Source organism: Eriocheir sinensis, chromosome 41, assembly GCF_024679095.1.
Source record: "Eriocheir sinensis breed Jianghai 21 chromosome 41, ASM2467909v1, whole genome shotgun sequence".
Lineage (NCBI taxonomy): Eukaryota > Metazoa > Arthropoda > Malacostraca > Decapoda > Varunidae > Eriocheir > Eriocheir sinensis.
Window position 1 is genome coordinate 7,001,273 of NC_066549.1, and position 21,196 is coordinate 7,022,468.

The window sequence follows — 21,196 nt, forward strand, 5'->3', positions numbered from 1 at the left end:
CTTCTAACTCTTTTAATAGGGGCAGTGGTTAGCAGGCTCACATGAACCACATGAGAAAATCGTTGGTTGGGTGAAACCGTAAATTGTCCAAAATAATCCCTGAATGTATGGAATTTCTCTACATCTAAGTAAATGTAAGGAATTTCCCTACATCTAGAGTATTTTTCAACCCCCCATAACTCAAAAACTATGCATTTGAGACGCATTTCATGTTTACCACCGCATTCCCCGCAGTCTCAATGGCCCGCTAGCCAATTTTGGTTGCGAGGAGTGAGTATGGGCAAACAATAGGATAATACCCCACCCTGGCCGAGGGAGACGTCAAACACTGCCTTCATTTTGACACGCACGGAAACTTAGCAGCCGGCTCTCCTGAAGCGCTTGTGGCCTAACAGGAGACACCAACACATCACGAATATACTGGACGACTCACGTGGCTGGAGGAATGACGGAAGGACTTGAACAAATGGACTAAAACGAGCTCAGGAAAAACATCGGCTGCCTGTTATTGCTGATGGTCGCTCGGGTGCAACGTTGCCAGATTGTCGTACTCAGCTTCCTATATATTCCGATTTCAGACTAAATACCATCGCACCCATAAAACTAACGATATCCATTTCTAGTTATTGCTAAAAATGTTAATTATAGAGGGTCTTTTACAATCGTTATGCGTTAGAAAGAGTAAAATCCAGTCTGTTGAGTACGATAATGTGGCATCCTAGCTCGGGTGTCCTCCTCGTCCTCCTTCAGAACGGGGTAACTTTTCCATGGCCGCTAATATCACCTTAATTAAAACATTTCCTGCTGCACTGCAAACAATACTCAGCAATTAGAAAGGAACACACATTTGTACAACAGCCATATAAGGAAGACACAGACGAACACCTAACTGACATATTACTACTCAAATATTGCAATAAAGAAAGTGAGAAAATAGAAGAAAGGAAAAGTTACTTGAAAAAAACTCTGGAAGGAAAGGCAACGAGAAGACTAAAAAAGAAGAAGAAGAAGCTAAAGACAAAGGAAAGCTAAAGGAAAATGTGAATAAGTGAATAAGAAGAAAAGAGAGGAGGAGGAGGACCAAAGAAGGGATACAAAGCTAAAGGAAAATGTGAATAAGTGAATAAGAAGAAGAGAGGTACGAGAGGAGGAGGACCTAAGAAGCGATACAAAGCGTTACAGGTCAAAAGAAGAAGAAAAGAAAAAGGAAAAATATGTCCCGTTGAATTGGCTGAAGGGACTTGTTTACAAATATTCGTGCGTGACCTGAGGCAAGTTTATCCTCTTTCTGTGCATTAATAACAACCAAATAAAACATAAACGTCTGGGAAGTGCATCAAAGGCAGCAACTCATACTGAAGGTCAAAATTAGTTGGTATAATCAGATAAGTCACCAAGATGAGGACAATCTCTGAGTATAATCCAAGTTCTTCTTCTTCTTCTTGGGTGTTTTATGGGGCTAGTTAGGCTGTGGGGCCACAGCCTCTAGAGCCCCGTCAGTGGTAGTTGTTATCAGGTGTTGTTTATTGTGTTGGCCTTCCTGTCACCAGGGTGGGAGTTAGATCCTGTCGAGTTGCCCCGACTTCTGCAGGAAGGTTTGCGTGCACTTGAGGGCGTGGAAGGCAGTGTTGGGGCTGAGGGCGTCGCTGCCCAGTAGGTCCTCTAGGGTTGGCCTGTAAATAAGGAGACTGGTTAAGGATGCCTTGAGGTTGGTGCGGAGGGAGTGGAATCTTGGGCAGTGGAGGAGGTGTTCTGGTGTGTCAGGTTGTGTGGGGCACCATGGGCAGTGTGGGTCCAGGACTATGTTCAGTCTGTGCAGGTGGGCGTTGAGGCGGGTGTGTCCAATCCTCAGACGGGTGATGGCTGTGTCCAGGGGGCGACTGGGGGAGTAGGGGCGCCAGTGCTGGGCGGGGGAGTGTCTGTAGTGTCCGAGGGTGAGCTGTCTGAGGTCACTGTGGTCCGGAGGTCTGTGTATTGGCTGGGGGTGTGAGTGTGCCAGGTTGGCAGCTTGGTCCACCACTGTGTTGCCCACGATGCCTATGTGGGAAGGGACCCACTGAAGGTGGACCCGTCTGCCCCCGGAGGTTAGCCGTGCCAGGAGGGAGTGGATGGCAAAGTATAGTGTGTGGTGTGTGTGAGGTCTGTGAGTTGAGATGAGTTGGAGGGAAGCGAGGGAGTCAGTAAAGAGGGAGACAGGTTGGCGTGGGGGAAGTGTTGTCGCTGCTGTAAGGCCTTCCTGGATGGCAAAAAGCTCTGCCCCAAGGATGGTGGTGTGGGGTTGGAGTTTCCAGTTGGTGGAGGTGTGTAGGGCCGGGAGGTATATGGCTGCACTAGTGGAGGGAGGGGAGGGGATATGGGAGCTGTCTGTGAATATGAAAAAGGTGTCCCTGTATTTAGTGGAGAGGAGGGCCTTCCCCTGGTGTGGACAGTTGGCTTTGGTCCATGGTGACTGAAGGTCCAGGGAGATCAAGGAGGGAAAAGGGAACCATGGACCTAGGGGAGAGAGGTGTGCTAGGGGGGAGAATGGTGAAGGGGTGACAGAGAGTCCAAGTTCTCTATTCCTCGTATTTCCCTGGTCTCTCTTCTCTGTACAGACTCAAGTTGTTCAAGATCACCAATGTAACCTAGATTCTAGACTGAGGATGCGTCCTCTAATAAAGGGTGCGCATGAGTGTTGAAAAGAGGGAGCATAAAAGATGTATCATGGTTCATAGATTTAAGCATACTGTGTGCTACTCTGACTGCTCTAAGTACAGTGACTGATGCATACTGATAAAATTTGAGGTTGCTGTCCATACTGTGTGCTACTCTGACCGCTCTAAGTATGGTGACTGATGCATATGATGAAATTTGAGGTTGCTGTCCACACTAACGCCCAAGTTGATTGTCCAAATACTTAGTCAAATCACCTGTCAAATTTCTAGAATATCCCTAAAATGGGGAACCTTCCTTGTCTGAGTCATAGCACCTGCAGGAGGCCATAGATATGCAGTATATCTAATAAAAAGATATGCGGTATAATTAATAAATTCCGCCCATTACAAGGTAGTGGAGCAGTTCCCCCTCAAAACTTACACACTCAGGATTCAAACCCGGGCTCCCAAGACAGGAGACAAACACTAACGTCAAGCCCAAGGGTTCCCTCATGACTCAAGACATTTTGTGGTCTCCCTATGTCTGGTGTGGAGGTATCAAATACCCTTTATTCAGGCATCCTGGGACGTGACCAAGGTTCAAGTCTGAGGACTACCATATCAAGATGGCAACAAACTCATTCATTTTGAGCAAAGGATCCCATATAATGTTACATTATCCATGTAGGTATTTGATGATACGTATATTTTTATGCAGATTCGTCATGGGATTGACCTGAGTGGAGGGGGAGCCCAAGAGACACAATGGAGGGGCACATGTCTCACTTTGGTGCAGGCCGAGGAAGCTACTCAGGATCTTCCTCGGGGCATTCAGAAGAATCCTATGAGTAAGTCTTTTAATTTTATTTGCTCTGGTGAATATTAAGGAAAGCTGAACTACATAGTTTTGCAAAAGTTATCACTTTGAAAAGCTGATGTTTCTAGTTAAATAATTTATACAACAAAGGCCTGGCATACAACTTTCTTGTCTTCAGCAACCATATTTTACATTTTGGATTAAAATATGAATAAGCTCAATTAGCAAATAAAAGGAATGGATATTTACTGAAGGGAATTTTACTGCTGAATCACTGGACAGTGTTAAGTTATTGAGGTAAAATTTAATTATATTTACTTTTGAAACATTTCTGTTCTAATTAATTCCTGATATTCATCTTTCAGCTATGAGGATGCAGAGTGGCTGAAGCATGTTGGGCCCGACGGGTCACTGCTGTATGTGGAGTCGTATGTGTCCAGCACAGTGTGGGAGAAGCAGGCACAGGCACTGAAGGCTGCTGGTGCCGCAGAAAGGAAGCCAGCCTTTTCTCTCCCCTCAAAGGATATAAAAAAGCAGAGTATGTTTTCTGGATGCCTGCAAAATTTTGTTAGGCCTGTGTCCCTGGGTAATAGGTTGTTATCTATTACAGGCTCAAAGGCCTAGTGGATTGGAGATGAACACTGCAGCCATGCTCAGGTATAGCGATGGACACACCTTTACCTTTGCCTTTACCATAATAAATAACTTTATATGAAACTATTATTGCACAAGGTAAAGGTAAAGTTGAGGGCATATGCAATAACTGCACTTTGTGTTGGTGGTAAGCTCTGTCACTTCAGGCCTTGAGCCTATGGCGAGTTTGAATCCATAACCCAAAAACACAGGGCCAGTGTGACATCAGGGTTACCACAATTTATTTTCACCAGACTTCCACAGAAACCCATTTGTTTACTAGCCTGAAAGGGAGGATGAACAACAGGGTGGACTATGCGTTGACTTCTCAGGCTGGGATCAAACCTGGACCTGCAGATTCATAGCTAATCATCTTAACCACCACACAACGGAGGTGCACAAATCATATGTGCATATAGTGACTTATAGCAAGTGTGCACAGCCTGGTGGTCAGCTGGTATCCAGTATAATTGTGTCCACACTTTGGGTCACCAATTGTATTGTGCCTAGCTTAGTGGCATTCTGATCTAATTCTATGACCTTCCTCTTTTATCTTTAAAAATAAAATATAAATTTGTATTCATTTGTACTTGATACCTTGTGAAAACAGAGATGAACAAAAATTACATAATACATATCATATTGCAGGAATATGTGGTGCATGGGCATAATTTTTTGTTTTGTTGTTTTCAATTTATGGGGTTAATGTATCTCTCCTAGAACTGATATGTAATTTAGTGTAATGCTCAGGAATACTATGGCCATGAATCACCTGTTTCCAGACAAGCTGCTGGGGCTGTTGAAGAGACGGCCAAGTGTGCGGGTGAAAGGCAGCCCTCGTTTGGGACTTGGGGGCGAGGTTGGAGCCAAGGGTGGGGCCGAGTTATCCCCAGCCCCAAAAGTTACATTCAGAGACAATCCAAGTGGAGAAGTGAGGAGAGTGAGGCTTCAGGTCAGTACTACAATGAGACTGCTCACCTCATTCATAAAAAAAGAAAAAAAGAATCCTCTCAATTCTAAAGTGTGCAAATGAGCTTCAGGTTTTGGTGGTTTAAACAAAGAATAAAAAAGTTATGATAAACAGTTTACTATGTAACATTTGATAACATCGTAAAATCCATAAGTGTTGAATTTCTAGAGCCTTAATGAGTATTACATGGACTACTGCATTGAATCACTTAGAAAATCATGACTTTTTTTTTCCAAGACAACTCTAAATAGCTTGCTGTAGCAGTTCTGCAGCCCCAACCTGACTCACTGTGTGATGATAATTTGTTACTTGTCCTTTTCTTTCCTTTTCTGATTTCCCAAACATTGATTGAGATAATTCTTACATTATAATTTTTTCAATGTGAACAGATCAGTATTTCTTGTATTAGTAGTGATCAGGAGGATTGTTTGCTCCCTCAACTTTCACAACTTAAAATTCACCTCAGGTTTACGAGGGTGGAAATAACCTTGGTCGCCGAGCCAGCCTCTGCGAAACTGTGTTGGGACTTGTTCCAGGAAGATTCAGTGAACCTCCTGACTCACGCGTGATGGTGGCGGGTCTGGTGCCTGGGTCACATGCCCTTAGGAATGGAGCAATCAAAATTGGTGAGTGGCTTGCTTCAGAGATGAGTTGAGAGCTTGAAAGAAGTAAGAAACAAAGGAAAGATCCATTATAGGAAGATGTACTGTAGGAGGACTATGAGGACAAGAGAGGCAAGGAAAGGGACTGGTGAATTGTATAATACTCTCAATTTTTGATGTGAGTCCTATATGATGAGTGTTCCTTACTTTACTGACATTATCCTCTCATCTCCCCCCCCCCCACACCCACACCCACACCCACCCACACCCACACACACACAAACAACAAAAAATCTGCATGACAGTTTGGATGCAGAGATAAATCAACGTGTCTCAAACTTACTGAGTTTCTGTAGTATAGCAGAAGAAAATAGTCGGAGCTCGAAACTTAGTGACAGTAGAGTGGTAGGGACTGCACAAAATGCTAAGGACCTCTCCCCACAGGTGACTGGCTCAAGGAGGTGGAGGGAACTGACATCACATGGGACAACCTGGATGAGGTGTTGGCTGAGCTGCAGGTAAGCTGAGGTAACATGAATGCTGTAGACCTGAATCAGGGTGTCTTATATCAGTAATGTCAGAGAATAAGCTGGACAATCAACCCTCCACTGTGACGACTGCAAACTGCATTAGTGAATTCCATGTTGGTGAATCATGCACAGAAATGAGAAATGGTTTTATCTTTGCCCTCAACTTTGATTCTAGAAAATTAAGTCTATATGATTTGGAGTTTTACTTTTACTTTTTAGTCATCTTGAGTGCAACTTGTGGGGTGACCAATACCATTAATTGTTTCAGATTCCTTCCATGATTACTCTCTCAGTGCAGAAGTGTGCCTCGGAAACCCTCCCTGATGAAGCTGAGAGTGACCACAAGGTAGGGCCGGAAGTTTTGTCTCGTGTGTGTTTTCCCTTTTCTGCTAATAGTGCCTTGTGGTAGTTTGTTTCTTTTTGATGCTTTACTCTGTTGTGATGTGACATGTTGACTTCTTGCTCTTTTTGTTGTGCCATGTTTGTGCAGCATTCCTTGTAGTGTTGTTCCATTCCTTTCCCTTGTATTGGTGTGGAAAATATAAACAGTGCTAATGGCTTATTTTACCATGAAAGAAAAGTTTCATCATTCACCAGACTTTGAAGGTGAGGAGCAAAAGAGGTGTTTTTAGTGAGCAGGGATGAGATGAAATGCACTTCTCCAAACACCAAGTTCAAACACAAGTACAACAAATTAAAACAGACAAACAAACAAGTATTCACATTAACATTCATTTACAAACAAAATACAAAACATCAGGCATGCCTTCTGTGTGACAATATGGGTGACACACAGAGTAGGTGTAGTGCCAGTATTTAATTAAGGGCTGAAAAATAGAAATTAGGAAGCAAAAAGTAGTTTAAGAATTGTAAGTAATTATAAGTGCCGCCAGGAAACGTTACCGTGTGGAATGTTCCCGTGCCCCTCAGTGTGAGGCTCGGGAACATTCCACGTGGTAATAGTTTCCTGGCAGCACTTATATTTACTACTTACAATACTTAAACTTCTTTTTGCTTCCTAATTTCTGTTTTTGTCCTTAATTAAATACTGGCATTACATAGATAATTACTACTTGCAATACTTAAACTACTTTTTGCTTCCTAATTTCTATTTTTGTCCTTAATTAAATACTGGCATTACATAGATAATTACTACTTACAATACTTAAACTACTTTTTGGTTCCTGATTTCTATTTTTGTCCTTAATTAAATACTGGCATTACATAGGAATTAGTGTGTTAGGAATACATGTTCTTATGTGAAAAATGGTGTATGGGCAGCACTGCCCTGATGACTAACCATTTTTGTACCACTGCCTCCATCGCCAAGTGCTGCACTGCCATACTCTCGCCGCAGGTCACCAAGAAGGCACACATACACATATACACATAAACCCTGTATGATGTGAACTGGACAAAAATTTCATTGCAACAAAAGTCAAGTAAGCTTCTGAAGAGTTGTAACTGTAACAAGACCTTTCAATATGCAAAAATTCTTGGACGGGGGCAGAGAGTGACTCAGACCCAGCTTGTGAAAGTGGTGACGGGAGTGGGGGGAAGCAGCTCTCCTTCCTCACAGCTCCAGGAGATCCCTCACACCATCTTGTACCTCAGTCTGGTGGGGGTCACCGAGGACTCTCCTGACGGTGCTGACATCAGGTGGGTGACCAAGCGTGTTCATGTAACTCTAGTGTTTGACATTTTAGTCCATTATATTTTCTTGTATGTGTTGTAAGTAAGCTTCTTCTCTATGGCTCAGCATTTGTTAGTGGACTGTTCTCTCTCAGGATCACTCCAACAAAAACTTGCATCTTCAGAAGAATTATTATGACATTGTAGATATGTTCCCTTTCTACATCGTCACCTTCATAAACAAACCGCCTAAGTCATTATTTTCTACTTTACAGGAAATCAGAAAAGAACTGTCATTATCTTATTTGACTTAAGATTTAGCGCAGAAATGAAAAGGTCAATTCTAGAACACTCAAACCCTGAATGACGAAGGCAACTATACAAAACTGGGCGTCACATGATGAAAAATTGATGTAAACAAAAACCTGGAAATCACTGAAAAATGACTTAGGCAATTATTTTATGAGGGTGACGATATGCTGCTTAGTTTGTCTGATTTTTCGCCTCCAGTCCTACCATCTGAATCCCATGCTGCAAGCACCCAGTTTCCTTTTCCCTCCCTCCATCCCTGTTTATTGACTGCCATTGAACTTTTTCATCTTACCCTGCCTGCCAGGTAGCATGCTGAACATAGTCTAACTTCTTAGGGCCGCTTTCACAGTCATTTTGTTTGTTTTGATCGTTACCAATGGCGGCGATCACTGCTATAGAATTTCCACTTAAAACTGGCCGATGGGATAGTGGCGGCTGCGGGGTTAGCCTAGCCCCGCACCTTACCACACACTCTCAACACCTCTTGCTTCCTCTGCAGCCACCACTACCCCATCTGCCAGTTTCGCGTGGAAAACTATAGCATCGATCGTCGCCGTTGGTAACGATCAAAACAAACAAAATGACTGTGAAAGCGTCCCTTAGTCTCTTCATGTGTTCTTCATTGTCATTGACTTCCCACATCTGTCATCAGCTAGATGAGTTGTGGGAAATAGAAAAAATAATCTCAGAGGAGGATGGGTTCTTCACTGAAAAGGGATGTAGCTCCCATGTTAAGGAAAGTTGAAGGAGTGGAGTGGGCTTGGAATGGAGACGGTTAACTTGTGTGTCTAATCACGTTTTTTTAAAAATTGGTTTGACTCATCATTTCCTCATTCCCCAATCTTCCACTACAGCAAGTGGTTATATTGATTTGGATGAAGATAATTATGATCATCCCTAACTGAGAAGCACTTATTGAACCATTGATATTTTCTTACCTCAGATATCAATTTCCCAACTGGAGCAACAAATTGGTGAAAGTCCGAGGAATGTTCATCACTGCAGCACACACGGTGCAGGAGGTGGCTGGGGCTCCGGCCCTGTGGTAGGTTTCCCTTTACCATTATTCTGCATTGTACAGAAACTAAACAGGAATATATATCAGTGATTTTATCTTTTTCTTTGCTTCTCCACCTTTATGAAATACTAACTGAGTTTACATACGTATGAAATATAAAAAATGTTGGCAAACTCTTAGGAAGCAGATCTTTGGATGATCAGTTTTGGCACCTGGGGATATTGAGAAAAATACAATTGATAAAGCAAGAAATGTTTTGGTATTCTTTTAAGCATGTGTAAATATTCACCAATTTCAGAGGCCCTCATCCTGCATACTCATGTCATCAGCACACCCTCTTGTCTCAGCATGACACATTGCTGTACACAGATATGTTGTTTTTTCACCTGCTTAGAAATTGTCACATCATACAGCAAAACTGAATCTTGTTGACATTGCAGCTCAACTGTGTGTGTGGACGAAGAATATTACCACGTGGCTTACACTAGAGAAAATAATGACATTCTCCTGCTGGCATTACCACATACTTAGTAAGCCTTGACACCTCTTGTATTCTTAACAACCTTTGAATGTTATGAATTGCAGGCTGACAGCAATACTGACATGGTTGTTATGAGATGTAATGGAATGTAGAAACTTTTTGTGATACACTGTGAAAAATAAATTTCATATAGTGAGTCCTATTAACCCTTAAAGTCTCACCACAGCCAGAGTTCTCTTTATTTTCAGCGTGTCCAGCCATGACATAGTGGGTCTCATGGAGCAAGTTTCTACCTTGATCAAATTTGAATTTGGTTCATTGATCAAGTAAGTCAAAATGTGCAAACATTTTTTATAATGGATAGATTACCTGGCATAGATGTACAGGAAGCAGAGTGAGTATATGAGCACGGAGATCTGGAGATTTTTACCTAAGTTATCCTCTCAGTGGAAGTTCCCAGAGGACAATGCATCAGAGGCACACACAGGTAGCTGTGGCATAGGAAGAAAAAGAGAAAGCCTAAAGAAACTAGAAAACTGACTGTATATGTATTTGCTGTTTTTGCTGTTTGACAGAAGCAAGTTCAAGTTGTTTTCAGCAGGTGATGAATGATGGGTACATACTTACATAGGGGCAGAGAATCAGGAGACTTTGGAAGAAGGTCTGTTCTGCTGAAATACTGCCTACAAGAGAAAGGTTCTAATTCTTACATTACATCATTTTGAAAGATATGTTTGCCCCTCCACTTTTTAAGGTGATGGGGCTGTGCCCCTCCTGACCCCCTAGCTTCCTATGCCACTGGGTATATAGAAGAGTTCTGTTTAACGTACACATCAGTACATTAACGGAATTCTTTATGGTTTTGACTACTAAAGTACTCTCATGTCACCCTACAATTCTTTCAAACAGGGGTTTTGGAACCTCTAGACACAAAGGCCATCTTGACCACCTGATGAGTCATGTGCTGGGCCAGGTGTTGGGCCACGGACCACAAGATGGCTTGGCCTTGGCAAGGGAAGAAAGAAGACTCAATCCCTATCTTCCTCTGGTTCCAATCACTCCACAAAGCTGTGTCTTGGCACACCCAACTTGGCTGATCCTGCATGACTATGGGGAAACTAAAGTAAGCATGGAAACTGAATTTCTTTATTACATATACAGTTATACAAACACTTGGCAGCTGAGATGAATTATGAGATACAGATCTAAATTTACACAGCTTAACTCTTGAGGTAAAAGACCTGCCATATTTGCCACTATATAAGATGAATAGCATATACACAATTGACCTTAAAAATTCAATTCAAAAAACGAACTTGGAGGTATCATATGTGCTCTCTTTATAAGAACACCCAAAAATCTTGAGTCATTGGAAGCTTGCTGCCTCAGTAACCCCAGTTCTTATAACTCTTCCCAGTGACCCGTGAATTGATACTTTCAACACCTGCTAAACAACAGCCTGTGGTTAAGTTTTTCTTTCAACAAGTATCATTGCAATGATACATGAATGCTATGTAGATATATGATATGGCCAATATCAATGAACAATATTTTCTCTTCAGATCAGAAATGATATCTTGAAGCTTCTTTATTTTTCTGTCTGGGAAACAGGGTTGTCATGCTCATTATGATCTGTGTTCATATATACATTGCACCTTGCTGCAGTTACTGGTCCAATTGATCATTTCTTTTCCTATTCCAGCTTCAAATTGACAACTGCCTCAGTGAACTTGAGTCTGGGGATTTTGGAGATGAGGTGAGAATTTTTTTGTAGACCAAAGTTTGCTCTTTTTTTCTGTTATAATGTTGGGTTAAGTTTTCATAATTTTACCAACTCTTATAATTCTTAATTGAAAGATATTGTATATAGAATATTCATTGTCATAGATATATACAGCAGATGTGATATTTGCACAAACTAACAAATGAAGTTAAATGAATAATTTGTACAGACATTCATATTATTTTATATTTTCTAGTACATTTTTGTTTCTCTGTTGATACATTTATTCATTAAGAGTTTGGAAATTTGGGGGACCAGTTTCTTACACTGAATTCATCATCGTCAGGATACAGAGTGTGGCGATTCCCTCATGCTCTACAACATCGTGGGCTCCTGTCTCTTTTACAAGGTGAGGCTCATGTACACCCGTCTCCTTCTTATGTCTAGGTTCATGAGACTACATTGACTTAGTATTTGAAGTCTTGCAAGTGTATTGTCAAATTTCATGAACATGTTTTCTATTTACTAAATGCTTAATTTTCTCATTTGGGGGAGCAGGATTATTTAATCTTTTCATGGTTCCAGTTTATTTGAATTTGCTTCATGCCTGCCCACTTTTACAGGCCATTTGCATACAACTTTCTATCCTCTGTGGAGTCTGTATGTTTCATTTGGTGGACACTCTTCGCCTCCACCACTTTTTCCTCCAAACTGTTCCACAAATCCACACTTCTATGAGGAAAACTACTGCTTCTTTTTGTCTCTCAAGCATGTTCCCTTTCTCAGCTTCTTGTTGTGTCCTCTCAATCCTCTCCTTTGCTCTCTCTCCATCAAGTCCTCTCTGTCTACCTTATCCATACCACTCATCAACTTAAACAACATTATCAAGTCTCCCTTTTCTCTCCTCTGTTCCAAAGTCGACAGGTTCATGTGTTCCAGTCTTTCTTCATACGGCAGATTTGAGAGTTCAGGTACCATTTTTGTTGTGTGTGTGTGTGTGTGTGTGTGTGTGTGTGTGTGCGCACATGCATATTTGAATGCATGCGTGTGTGTGTGGGTATGTTTGTGTGTGAGTGTGGGTGTGGGGGAATCATTTCTTTCTTTTCTTCCTTCACTTCCATTTGTTTCCTTCCTTTAGGGTCTTTTAGTCTCTTCACACCTGTCCCCCGAGGAGATGCGTCTCGTGTGGCTTCTCACATCTCACCATGGCTTGCTGTCCCTTACGGCCCAGGAGTCAGTCAGTCAGCTGGTGGGGTGGCGGCGAGTCTACCTGCCAGGGGAGCCTGGCCAGGACTCCCCTTACCCTGTTGCACACTACCTCCTGCTCTCTGCTATGGTGAGTAAGAGCAGCATTGATGACTAAAGCACATTCACAACTCAGCACTGTCTAAATGCTTAATGATAGTTCATCTTGCATACAGTTCCCTCCTATATTTTATGTGTAATTGGTACTGCTAAAAGTGTCTTTAAAATCTGAACAACCAAAATGGCAATATTACAGTTTGATAGGTCTAACTGTCTCCAAGCCAAACTATTCTTTCTTGTTTATTGATATGAAAGAAAAAGAAAAGATAAGTACTTTTACTCTGTGATGTGGCTGAGTGGGTATGATACTTGCCTTGCAAGCTCTCAGTCACAAGTTCAGTCCCAGCTTGTGGCAGTTTCTTGGTGGGAGAGGCAGTGACTGGGTGTGATAGATTAGGGGCCACTCATGTCATAACTTACATGAGGTTTAAGAGTAATTTCAATGCATAAACTCAATTATTAGAGCAAATAATCAGTTGTGAATGATCAGTTGTTATAATCTTAATTGTATTACATATTGTTTGTACAACAGTAAATACACAGAATACATACATGTGTGTGGCATGTATGAGAAGGGAAAGTTCAACAACACACACAAGAATGATGGTCACCTTGTAAGAAGTAATATATACTTTCTTTCTTCACCTTACTGTGACAAAACCAAACCACCTAGAAACTTAATTGCATGCATACCTCTATTCCCTTTTGACTTTTCCATCTTCCCCAGAATCACTGCCTGCTAGCCGTGCTCCTGGAGTCTGGCAGCATCACAGAGATGTAAGTTGGCATGCCTCAAGGTACATCTTTAAGTTGCTCAGGCACAGATATTCAAATGGTGAGTAGTTGTTAAGGCAGGAAATGGTGCACATGTTATTATACTGAATGATGTATTTTGTGCCAACACCTTGAGGAAATCTGTAATGTTGTTCATATTATATATAAACTAAATGTCTATCTTCATTGTTATTGCTGCTACTTTCCTGTTTGTTTACATTTTGTCCCAAACTTTGCTCAATAAATATGTTAGTTTGTATAATTCAGCTGTCAGAGGCCTACATATTTGCTGGAGAGAGATTTTAATCATGTGTTTAGGGTATATCTTCTTGTATTGTGCAAACAGACTAAACTGCAACACTTCCACCATCCCAGGCTTGATGAAAGTGCCGGGCCAGACCCCATCCTAGTGGACCAGGTCGAGGCATCACTCTACCACCTCCATGCTCTTCACGTCAACGCTGCATGTGAGGAAAGGTGAATATGCGGTACATGTTTGTGGAGACTTTTATCTCAGGTTGGAAAAATAAATGAGAATGACATGAAATACTGTTGGCTACTTTTGTTATTTAGTTTTATTTCATGATTTTCACACAGTAACTAATTAATTTGCAGCTTAACAAATGGTGGCATTGAGACCATTTCTGCTGATGACAAATTTGGCAAAGGGACGCCCACCAAGAAGCACAAGGAGAGGACAGACAGCGCGGAAGGTAGTTGGACAGTGATTTCATGGTGGTGTATGGGGGACTGAACCAGCATGGGCATGGAATGAATCTCAACAGGCAAGGATATGTCCAGGTGAAGGGAGAACATCGTTTAACAAGGTGGGATGCCATGAGTAAAGGAGAGATGTGCAGGAGATGCAGCGCGGATGTGAGATGGAGAGATGTAGAATGTGTAGTGGTAGAATGGGTTGTCATTGGTATGTCATTGAAATGATATGGAGACTATGGACATAATATGAGAATGCAGAATGGTGATTTTGTGAAGAAAAGATTTTTGAGAGTCGAATAGGAGATTGGGAGGGGTTAGGGAGACCACTAGTAAGGTGAATCAACAGGACTGAGGAATGCCTGAAGGAGTTAAGTGAGAGGGTGCATGTGAGCATTGTGAAGAGAGAATGTATCAATACACAGCTAGAACCGGAGACTCTTCTGTTATGGCCGCCCCCTCAAGGTGAGTCCGTGCAGGTAACATGACATCAAAGGCTAAAGTAGGTACAGTAATAAAGACTTCCTCTCATAGTACAGCTTTAAAACAAGTAATTTGCTCTCATCTCCACAACTAACATTATTAACCCTAGACAGCAGCAGTATTTGAAGAGTAGCTTCCCCAAAAATGAATCATCTATATAGTCACTGCCGACATTAAGACCATAGCATAAATATAGTTACGCCGCATAATAGATGTTATAACTATCGTCTGTATATAGATGGTACCGTGATCTGGAAATGTTATGTTTCTGCCATACTAAACCGACTGACTGAATTTTGGACTGTATGTATAGATTCACCGCTTTCTAAGGGTTAACATCTCCCCTTAGGTGGACTGCGATTGCCAGATGTGCCTTCCATCCTCAAGCAAAAGTCCTCAGTGCCACACGACCAGGCTTTGTACATGGGAGAGCACATTGGGAATGAGTGGGAGGAGGAGGCCAGCGAGGACTCCATCACTCACAGCTCCCGGGACTCTTCACTTAATGCAGAGGAGGAGGGGAGGGAGGAGGAGCCAGATGATGATTCAGAGTCTGACTGGAGGATATTCAAGGTGAGCGTTGTAAAGCTGAAAGTATCTCACAGAAGGTAGAGCAGAAAGTAAAAGAAAGCAAATAAATCTGTTTCTTAACCCGGTAGCAATGACGGGCCAAATTTGTGGCTTTACCATGTAGCCGTGATGGGCCAGATTTGTGCCATGATATAAACCCCCAAAAATAGATGATACATAAACTGATCTCAAATGCTTCGATATATATTATGAAATGCTTTGTGTGAGTGATGATTTTTTTCTCATTTTTCTCGCTTAGAGGGACCATTAAAAAACATGATCCCCGCTGCTACTGGGTTAAACATGATTGCTGTGTGGTGGATTTCTGGAATATCAATGCCCTTTCTTCAGTAATCATAGAAAAAGAGGCCACTCAGTTACATGTGACACACTGCAATCTATACCCTGCAAATCACTAAGACAATACCTCCACTGGAACTGAATTAGTCTCATTAACATGTAAAAAGAGTTTGCCTTATGACAGTTTTTTTGTAGCAAGTCCACAGTTTTCCCATTTTTTTATCCTTTCTTGGTGTTTGGTAAGTAAACTGGTGCTTGAGCAAACCTTGTGAGGGTAAAGTCAGTTAATTGGATGTAACACTTAACCCAGTAGCAGCGGGGATCATGTTTCTTAATGGTCCCTCTAAGCGAGAAAAATGAGAAAAAATCATCACTCACACAAACCATTTCATAATATATATCAAAGCATTTGTGATCAGTTTATGTATCATCTGTTTTGGGAGATTTATATCATGGCACAAATTTTGCCTGTCACTGCTACACGGTAAAGCCACAAATTTGGCCCGTCGCTGCTACCGGGTTAACCAGCCGGTCTATGGCAAGAAAGTCCAGACGTCCACTGATATGGCAGACAGTATGGGGTGATGAGGGTATCTTGGCAGTGTGCAGCTTGTTGATGCCCCTGACCTTGCCATTCATTTCTAGCATCATCAGTTATTATAATACTAGTGTGTTTCTTCCCCTCAGCCCACAGACAGCAGAGGCCTTCACCAGTACGACTTTGAAGTGAGAGCACGACCCAACAAGGCACCCACCTCCCCCATCAGGTAGGCTGCAGCACTGCCATTCACTTCTTTCATGAATGAGGGAGTGATTGAAGGGTGTTAAATTCTCTCTGTCTGAGTTCATTATTGCAATGCTCCTTTGTAAGCTCTTCAACATCTGTGTTTGCAGAGTGACGTGTGGTGAGGAGAATGTTCTGTTCCATCTCCTGCAGCTGGAGGTGGGTGAGGGGGTGCTGATTGAGGCTCACCACTCTGTTCCCAGCACCCCTCCTGCCTCCCACCCCACCTGTAGCCCTCCACCACTCCATGCTCAGATCCTTCATAACTTTCAAGCCACTTGTGGACACATCCATCACGTATTACAAGCTGCTGCTCGATCCAAGGTAGGTCCTTGCACTGTGAGGATAACAGCACCACTTTTGTTGCTAGTGCCTCTAGAAATAAGACCTAACAATCTTGCTGCAAAGCCTGGCATTAATGCAAGGAATTCCAACTGGTGCTCCTCCCAGTGGTCATGGGTAATATTTGTAATGAATTTCAGCATTTGCTTTACTTGCAAGCGTTGTCAGACAAATAGATTTGGGATACATGCAATTTAATTTAACAGTTGAGAGGACTGTTGAATTAGTGTGTGCATATTGGCTGTACTGAGTGATGGAAAACTCAAATAATTTTGGGAAACACAGGAGAGGGAAGACCTGGAAGATGATGGGAAGATAAAACAGAAGATTAAAAGCAATAGTTGATAGGCAGATGCAGTAATTTGTGTAGACATGTTGTTAGTGCTTTTGTTTCACTGTGTTTATAACGAGTGTCATTTTATGATTTCTAAGCTTTGATGAGTAAATCATATTGGGATTTCTATGATCTCAGGTAATGCTGAGGTAGCAGCTTACATCAAGCTGTTTTGCAGCAGTACTTGTACAGTGCTTTTCTTTATCATTCCATCTCTAGAGCTATTGTCTTGTCTTCTTAATTTTAGACTCCACAGTGTCTTTGTTTTCTCTGCATCCCTCAAAAAGGTAGATGAATGATTTAAAAGCTCTGAAGTATTAGAAATTTTTTTGAAAAGCTGACAGATTCACGAAAAAAAATGCTGAAATATGTGAAGTTGTGTGAAATCGTGGTGATGATGATGATGATATTAGGACACTGTTGACTTCGTCTATTTATAACTAGATAGCTTTCTTTTTCTAACATGTTCTCTTTGTCTCCTTCTGTGGCTTGTATTGGGCTCCTCTCCCTGCTCGGTCTGGAAAAGGGTTACTGATGACAGACAATCATTGTCATCAGAATAATGGTTTTAGTATCACCTCTAAAACATGAAATAGTAGTAAAATATAATTAAGTGGAAAATTGTTTGATTGTAAATTAAAAGTACCAACTGAGCTGCCTTCATTTTCTTGAGTGGCTTTTATTCTTTGCACCAGGATGCATGCTTGGGGTACCAGGGCAGCTCAGCACTCAGCACCATCAAAGAGCATGGGGTGCTCTTCCACTACACCCCACCTGCTACTGAGGGGGGCAAGAGGCGTTCACAGACCTTTTCTTACTGGGTCGTTGGGTAAGTAAATACTTCTTTTGTATCTGATATCCATGACAGCAGTGTAGCCTTTACCTTAGTGGACACAGGGGTTCTACACACTTTCCTGTGTATACTTTTTTCAGAATGAGAAACTGTCAAAGAATACACATACTGCTAGAAATCACTTGGTTGCTCTTAATGAACTTCACATTAAAGATGGACATGTATAAGTAGATCTGATCAGGAACATTAGCTGAGGGGTGCCTGCAACATACTACTTCAAATAAGTCCATTGAGGGGAATTGAGGGAATTTAGGCTTTTGTCAAACAGTCAGCTGCTGAATCATAGAAGGCACACACATGCATGCATGAACACACACACACACACACACACACACACACACACACACACACACACACACACACACACACATGCATGCACGAACACACACACACACACACACACACACACACACATGCATGCACGAACACACACACACACACACACACACACACACACACACACATGCATGCACACCCACACCCACACACACTGCCTAATAACATAGTGCAGCTGTGGCTCTGGAGCTGCAAATGGTTTGTTCAGGACACTTGTGGTGCTCATGCATCTTTTACCCTTCAAAATGTTGGCATCATATAACACCTCAAAGCAACATTATTCTTTTATTTAGCTTCAAAAAGATAAATATACGTATCTCTCAAATATGAAAGTGAATTAAATAAATAAGCACATTATATTTAATTTGGTTTTATCATAATTATGTATTAAAGAAGACTGAACAAACTCCTCATATTTTGTTTAGAAATTTTATAAGTAAATGATTTATAAAATTTTAGCCAGATTATGATTTTTATGACCAAAATGTTGCACTACAGTTCCAATAATACTGTTGAAGCAATGGCTCGCCCAGCCCTCGGTGTAGGGGTTAAAAAGCTTGGCTCCCAGTCAAGGACACCAGGACAGATTGGATGGATCTCCATTTGTGTTTTTGTTCCTTCTTTCACCCAACAAAGTAAGGAATATAAGTTGTGACCTCAGTACTTGACAGGAGTAAAAGGAGAGATCATACAAGAAGCAGCCACAGTTAGTGTCAGTAGCACAAACTGAATACTTGGCCTTCATTGTAAAGAAGCATCTTTTGATTCAAAGTAGCAGCAAGGAAAGTACATAAAGCTTGGCAAGTACTTCACAACAATCACCCAGCACTCCACATGGTTCCCCACAAAGCTGCTCAAGAAACGCCAGAATTTTTCTCTTTACTACACTCTCACACGACCAGAGCGTGTAACAAAACACACGAGAAATTAATCCAGACAAAGAAAGGATTTGCCGGCGCCGGGGATCGAACCCGCGACCAGCGAGATGGGAGAGCCACTCCTTAACCAGTCCGCCAAAGAGGTACACCCCTTGCAGAATGAGTTTTGGGAGGCTTGCCCATCAGACAAGTCAGCTGCACTACACTCATGCTTATCAAAACAAGGCAACCCAAGACAGGACAGCACATGGCTCTAAAGCTGTTATATAACTCAGCAAGTACTTTTAGATGGAGTCAAATTCTATCACCTATCTCCTGGATCAAGGGGACACATAGGCTGCTTGCTTGTACTGTAGTGGACAGCAGGGTCAAGGCAGGCCCACCAATCTTTACACAGCTCTCCATTTAGTACGCTTATCAAGGCATAAATCTACTTTGGAAACGAGCTCAAGTATAGAAATCAAATAGTCAAAATAAAGTTCAACAATCAAGCATTATTTGCCATTACTATTTCATTTCAAACCTCAGCTCAGTTTCCTATAGTATAGTTAGTTCTCTGATGTGTGTATTACTTGGAATGGTTGCTGCATACACATTGCCAGACATAACCTTGCATCCTCTCCATACCACATCCCTTCCACATACAGGTAATATGGAGGCATGTTTCCTCACAGGTATATTGGGAAAGTTTATCTTCCAGCTCATAAAATAAAGAGTTGATAGCACTGTTCTTTCTTACCTTTCTGAAATTTGTACATCCTCAGGCGCCTACTGGCAGTGCCATACCAGCGAGAGGTGTACGTCTGCTATCATGAGTCAGTGCCACAAAACCTTCTGGAGCTGGCATTCAAGGTGTCACTTGGGTGTGTGGTGTAAAAGCCTTGTGATGGAATGTACACTCATCATCGCCAGAAAAATAAGTTTATGATTCTCTAGTAGTTTTTACAGATCCATTGTGTAGTGAAGTGTTTTATGAGGAGCTCAAGTGTCACAGACTAGTACATTAGTTACTTGTGTGTAGCAAGTTTTCTGCAAAGTGATAAAGTTGCATTGCCATCATCAGAAAACTTGCAAAAAGATAGATAAATATGGTGAATCCTGAATGTGCAATGGAATTGAAGATGAGGAAAGAGAGAGCCCGATATTGAGGTCTGTAGAGTATAGTGAACTACAGAATTGATTAATTTCTTTAGTCCTCAAAATCACTGTTATCCCCACACAGTGATGGACTCAAAGACATCAGTTGATACCAGGGTAATAGTTTCTACACCTGTTTACAAGTTAACAAGAAGATAAACTAAGAAATCTGCCACATTAGAATAAATACTTAGAAAGCATCCTGCAAATACTCTAAAATCTAATGCTGCAAACCCTTATTAGAGTTAAATATGTTTTTGGAAAATATTTTGCATTCTATAATAGCAGTGCCTCCAATCTCTAATATTAGCATTGTTAGTGCTGTGGAATTTACATATTTTTCACTTTTCTATACTTTTATATTTATAACCTCTAGAACTTTCAGAATTTGTATTTTAATAAAGAAAATAAGCGTTGGAAAATATGTATGGATTAAATTACCTCTAAACTGATCCTTTTTATCATCCAAAACTTGCTCATTAAGTAAGTTGATATTTCATGTGTCTCTTGAAAAGGTTGTCTCCCTTCTCGGGAAATCTTTACTTTTTTTTCTTTTTTTTTCTTTCTTTTTTTTACAAAGGAGGCAGCTCAAGGGCACACAAAAAAAGAAAACATTAATAAAAAAAAGCCCGCTACTCGCTGCTCCTAAAATAGAAACAAAAGAGGTGGCCGAGAGCAAGATCAAATACGGGAGGAGAGGTGTCCTGATACCCTCCTCTTGAAACAGTTCAAGTCGTGGCTCTTACCCACACTTCCCCCTCCCCCTTAGGGCCCTTACTCTGTTACTCTTTATTGACTTGTAACTTTGATATGCTTGCCTTTGGTGTTGGGGAAGTGTGTGTGTGTGTGTGTGTGTGTGTGCTACCAATATGTTCTTTTGTATTTGTATTGTTCAGACGTTGATAATATAGCTTGTAGGTCATCCACTCACATCCGATCACATTTTACCATATAGTAACTTTTAAACTCCTTTATTCCTTCTTTTTTTTACTTACAGTTAATTTGGGTAAGACACTTTATTCATCATTATTTTGT

General features: G+C 41.5%; 1 protein-coding gene across 3 annotated transcripts; it reads left to right on the forward strand.

Moving 5' to 3' along the window:
* The first annotated feature begins 1,105 nt into the window (after positions 1 to 1,105).
* Positions 1,106 to 20,606, forward strand: LOC127009598 (protein inturned-like). Of its 3 annotated transcripts, none has more exons than XM_050882805.1 (23): positions 1,106 to 1,271; positions 3,352 to 3,481; positions 3,816 to 3,988; positions 4,866 to 5,035; positions 5,520 to 5,679; positions 6,100 to 6,173; positions 6,454 to 6,531; positions 7,696 to 7,844; positions 9,073 to 9,174; positions 9,588 to 9,677; positions 9,877 to 9,954; positions 10,538 to 10,751; positions 11,331 to 11,384; positions 11,698 to 11,760; positions 12,490 to 12,687; positions 13,384 to 13,433; positions 13,806 to 13,907; positions 14,046 to 14,143; positions 14,977 to 15,200; positions 16,185 to 16,264; positions 16,392 to 16,605; positions 17,650 to 17,786; positions 19,789 to 20,606. In XM_050882805.1, exons 2-23 carry the CDS (start codon positions 3,399 to 3,401, stop codon positions 19,898 to 19,900), a joined length of 2,703 nt encoding a protein of 900 aa, XP_050738762.1. In that variant the 5' UTR covers positions 1,106 to 1,271; positions 3,352 to 3,398; the 3' UTR covers positions 19,901 to 20,606. The 3 variants fall into 3 exon arrangements, with proteins under 3 accessions (XP_050738762.1, XP_050738764.1, XP_050738763.1); XM_050882807.1 differs by having other exon boundaries at positions 1,111 to 1,271; positions 17,653 to 17,786; XM_050882806.1 differs by having other exon boundaries at positions 1,266 to 1,361.
* The last annotated feature ends 590 nt before the right edge of the window (positions 20,607 to 21,196 follow it).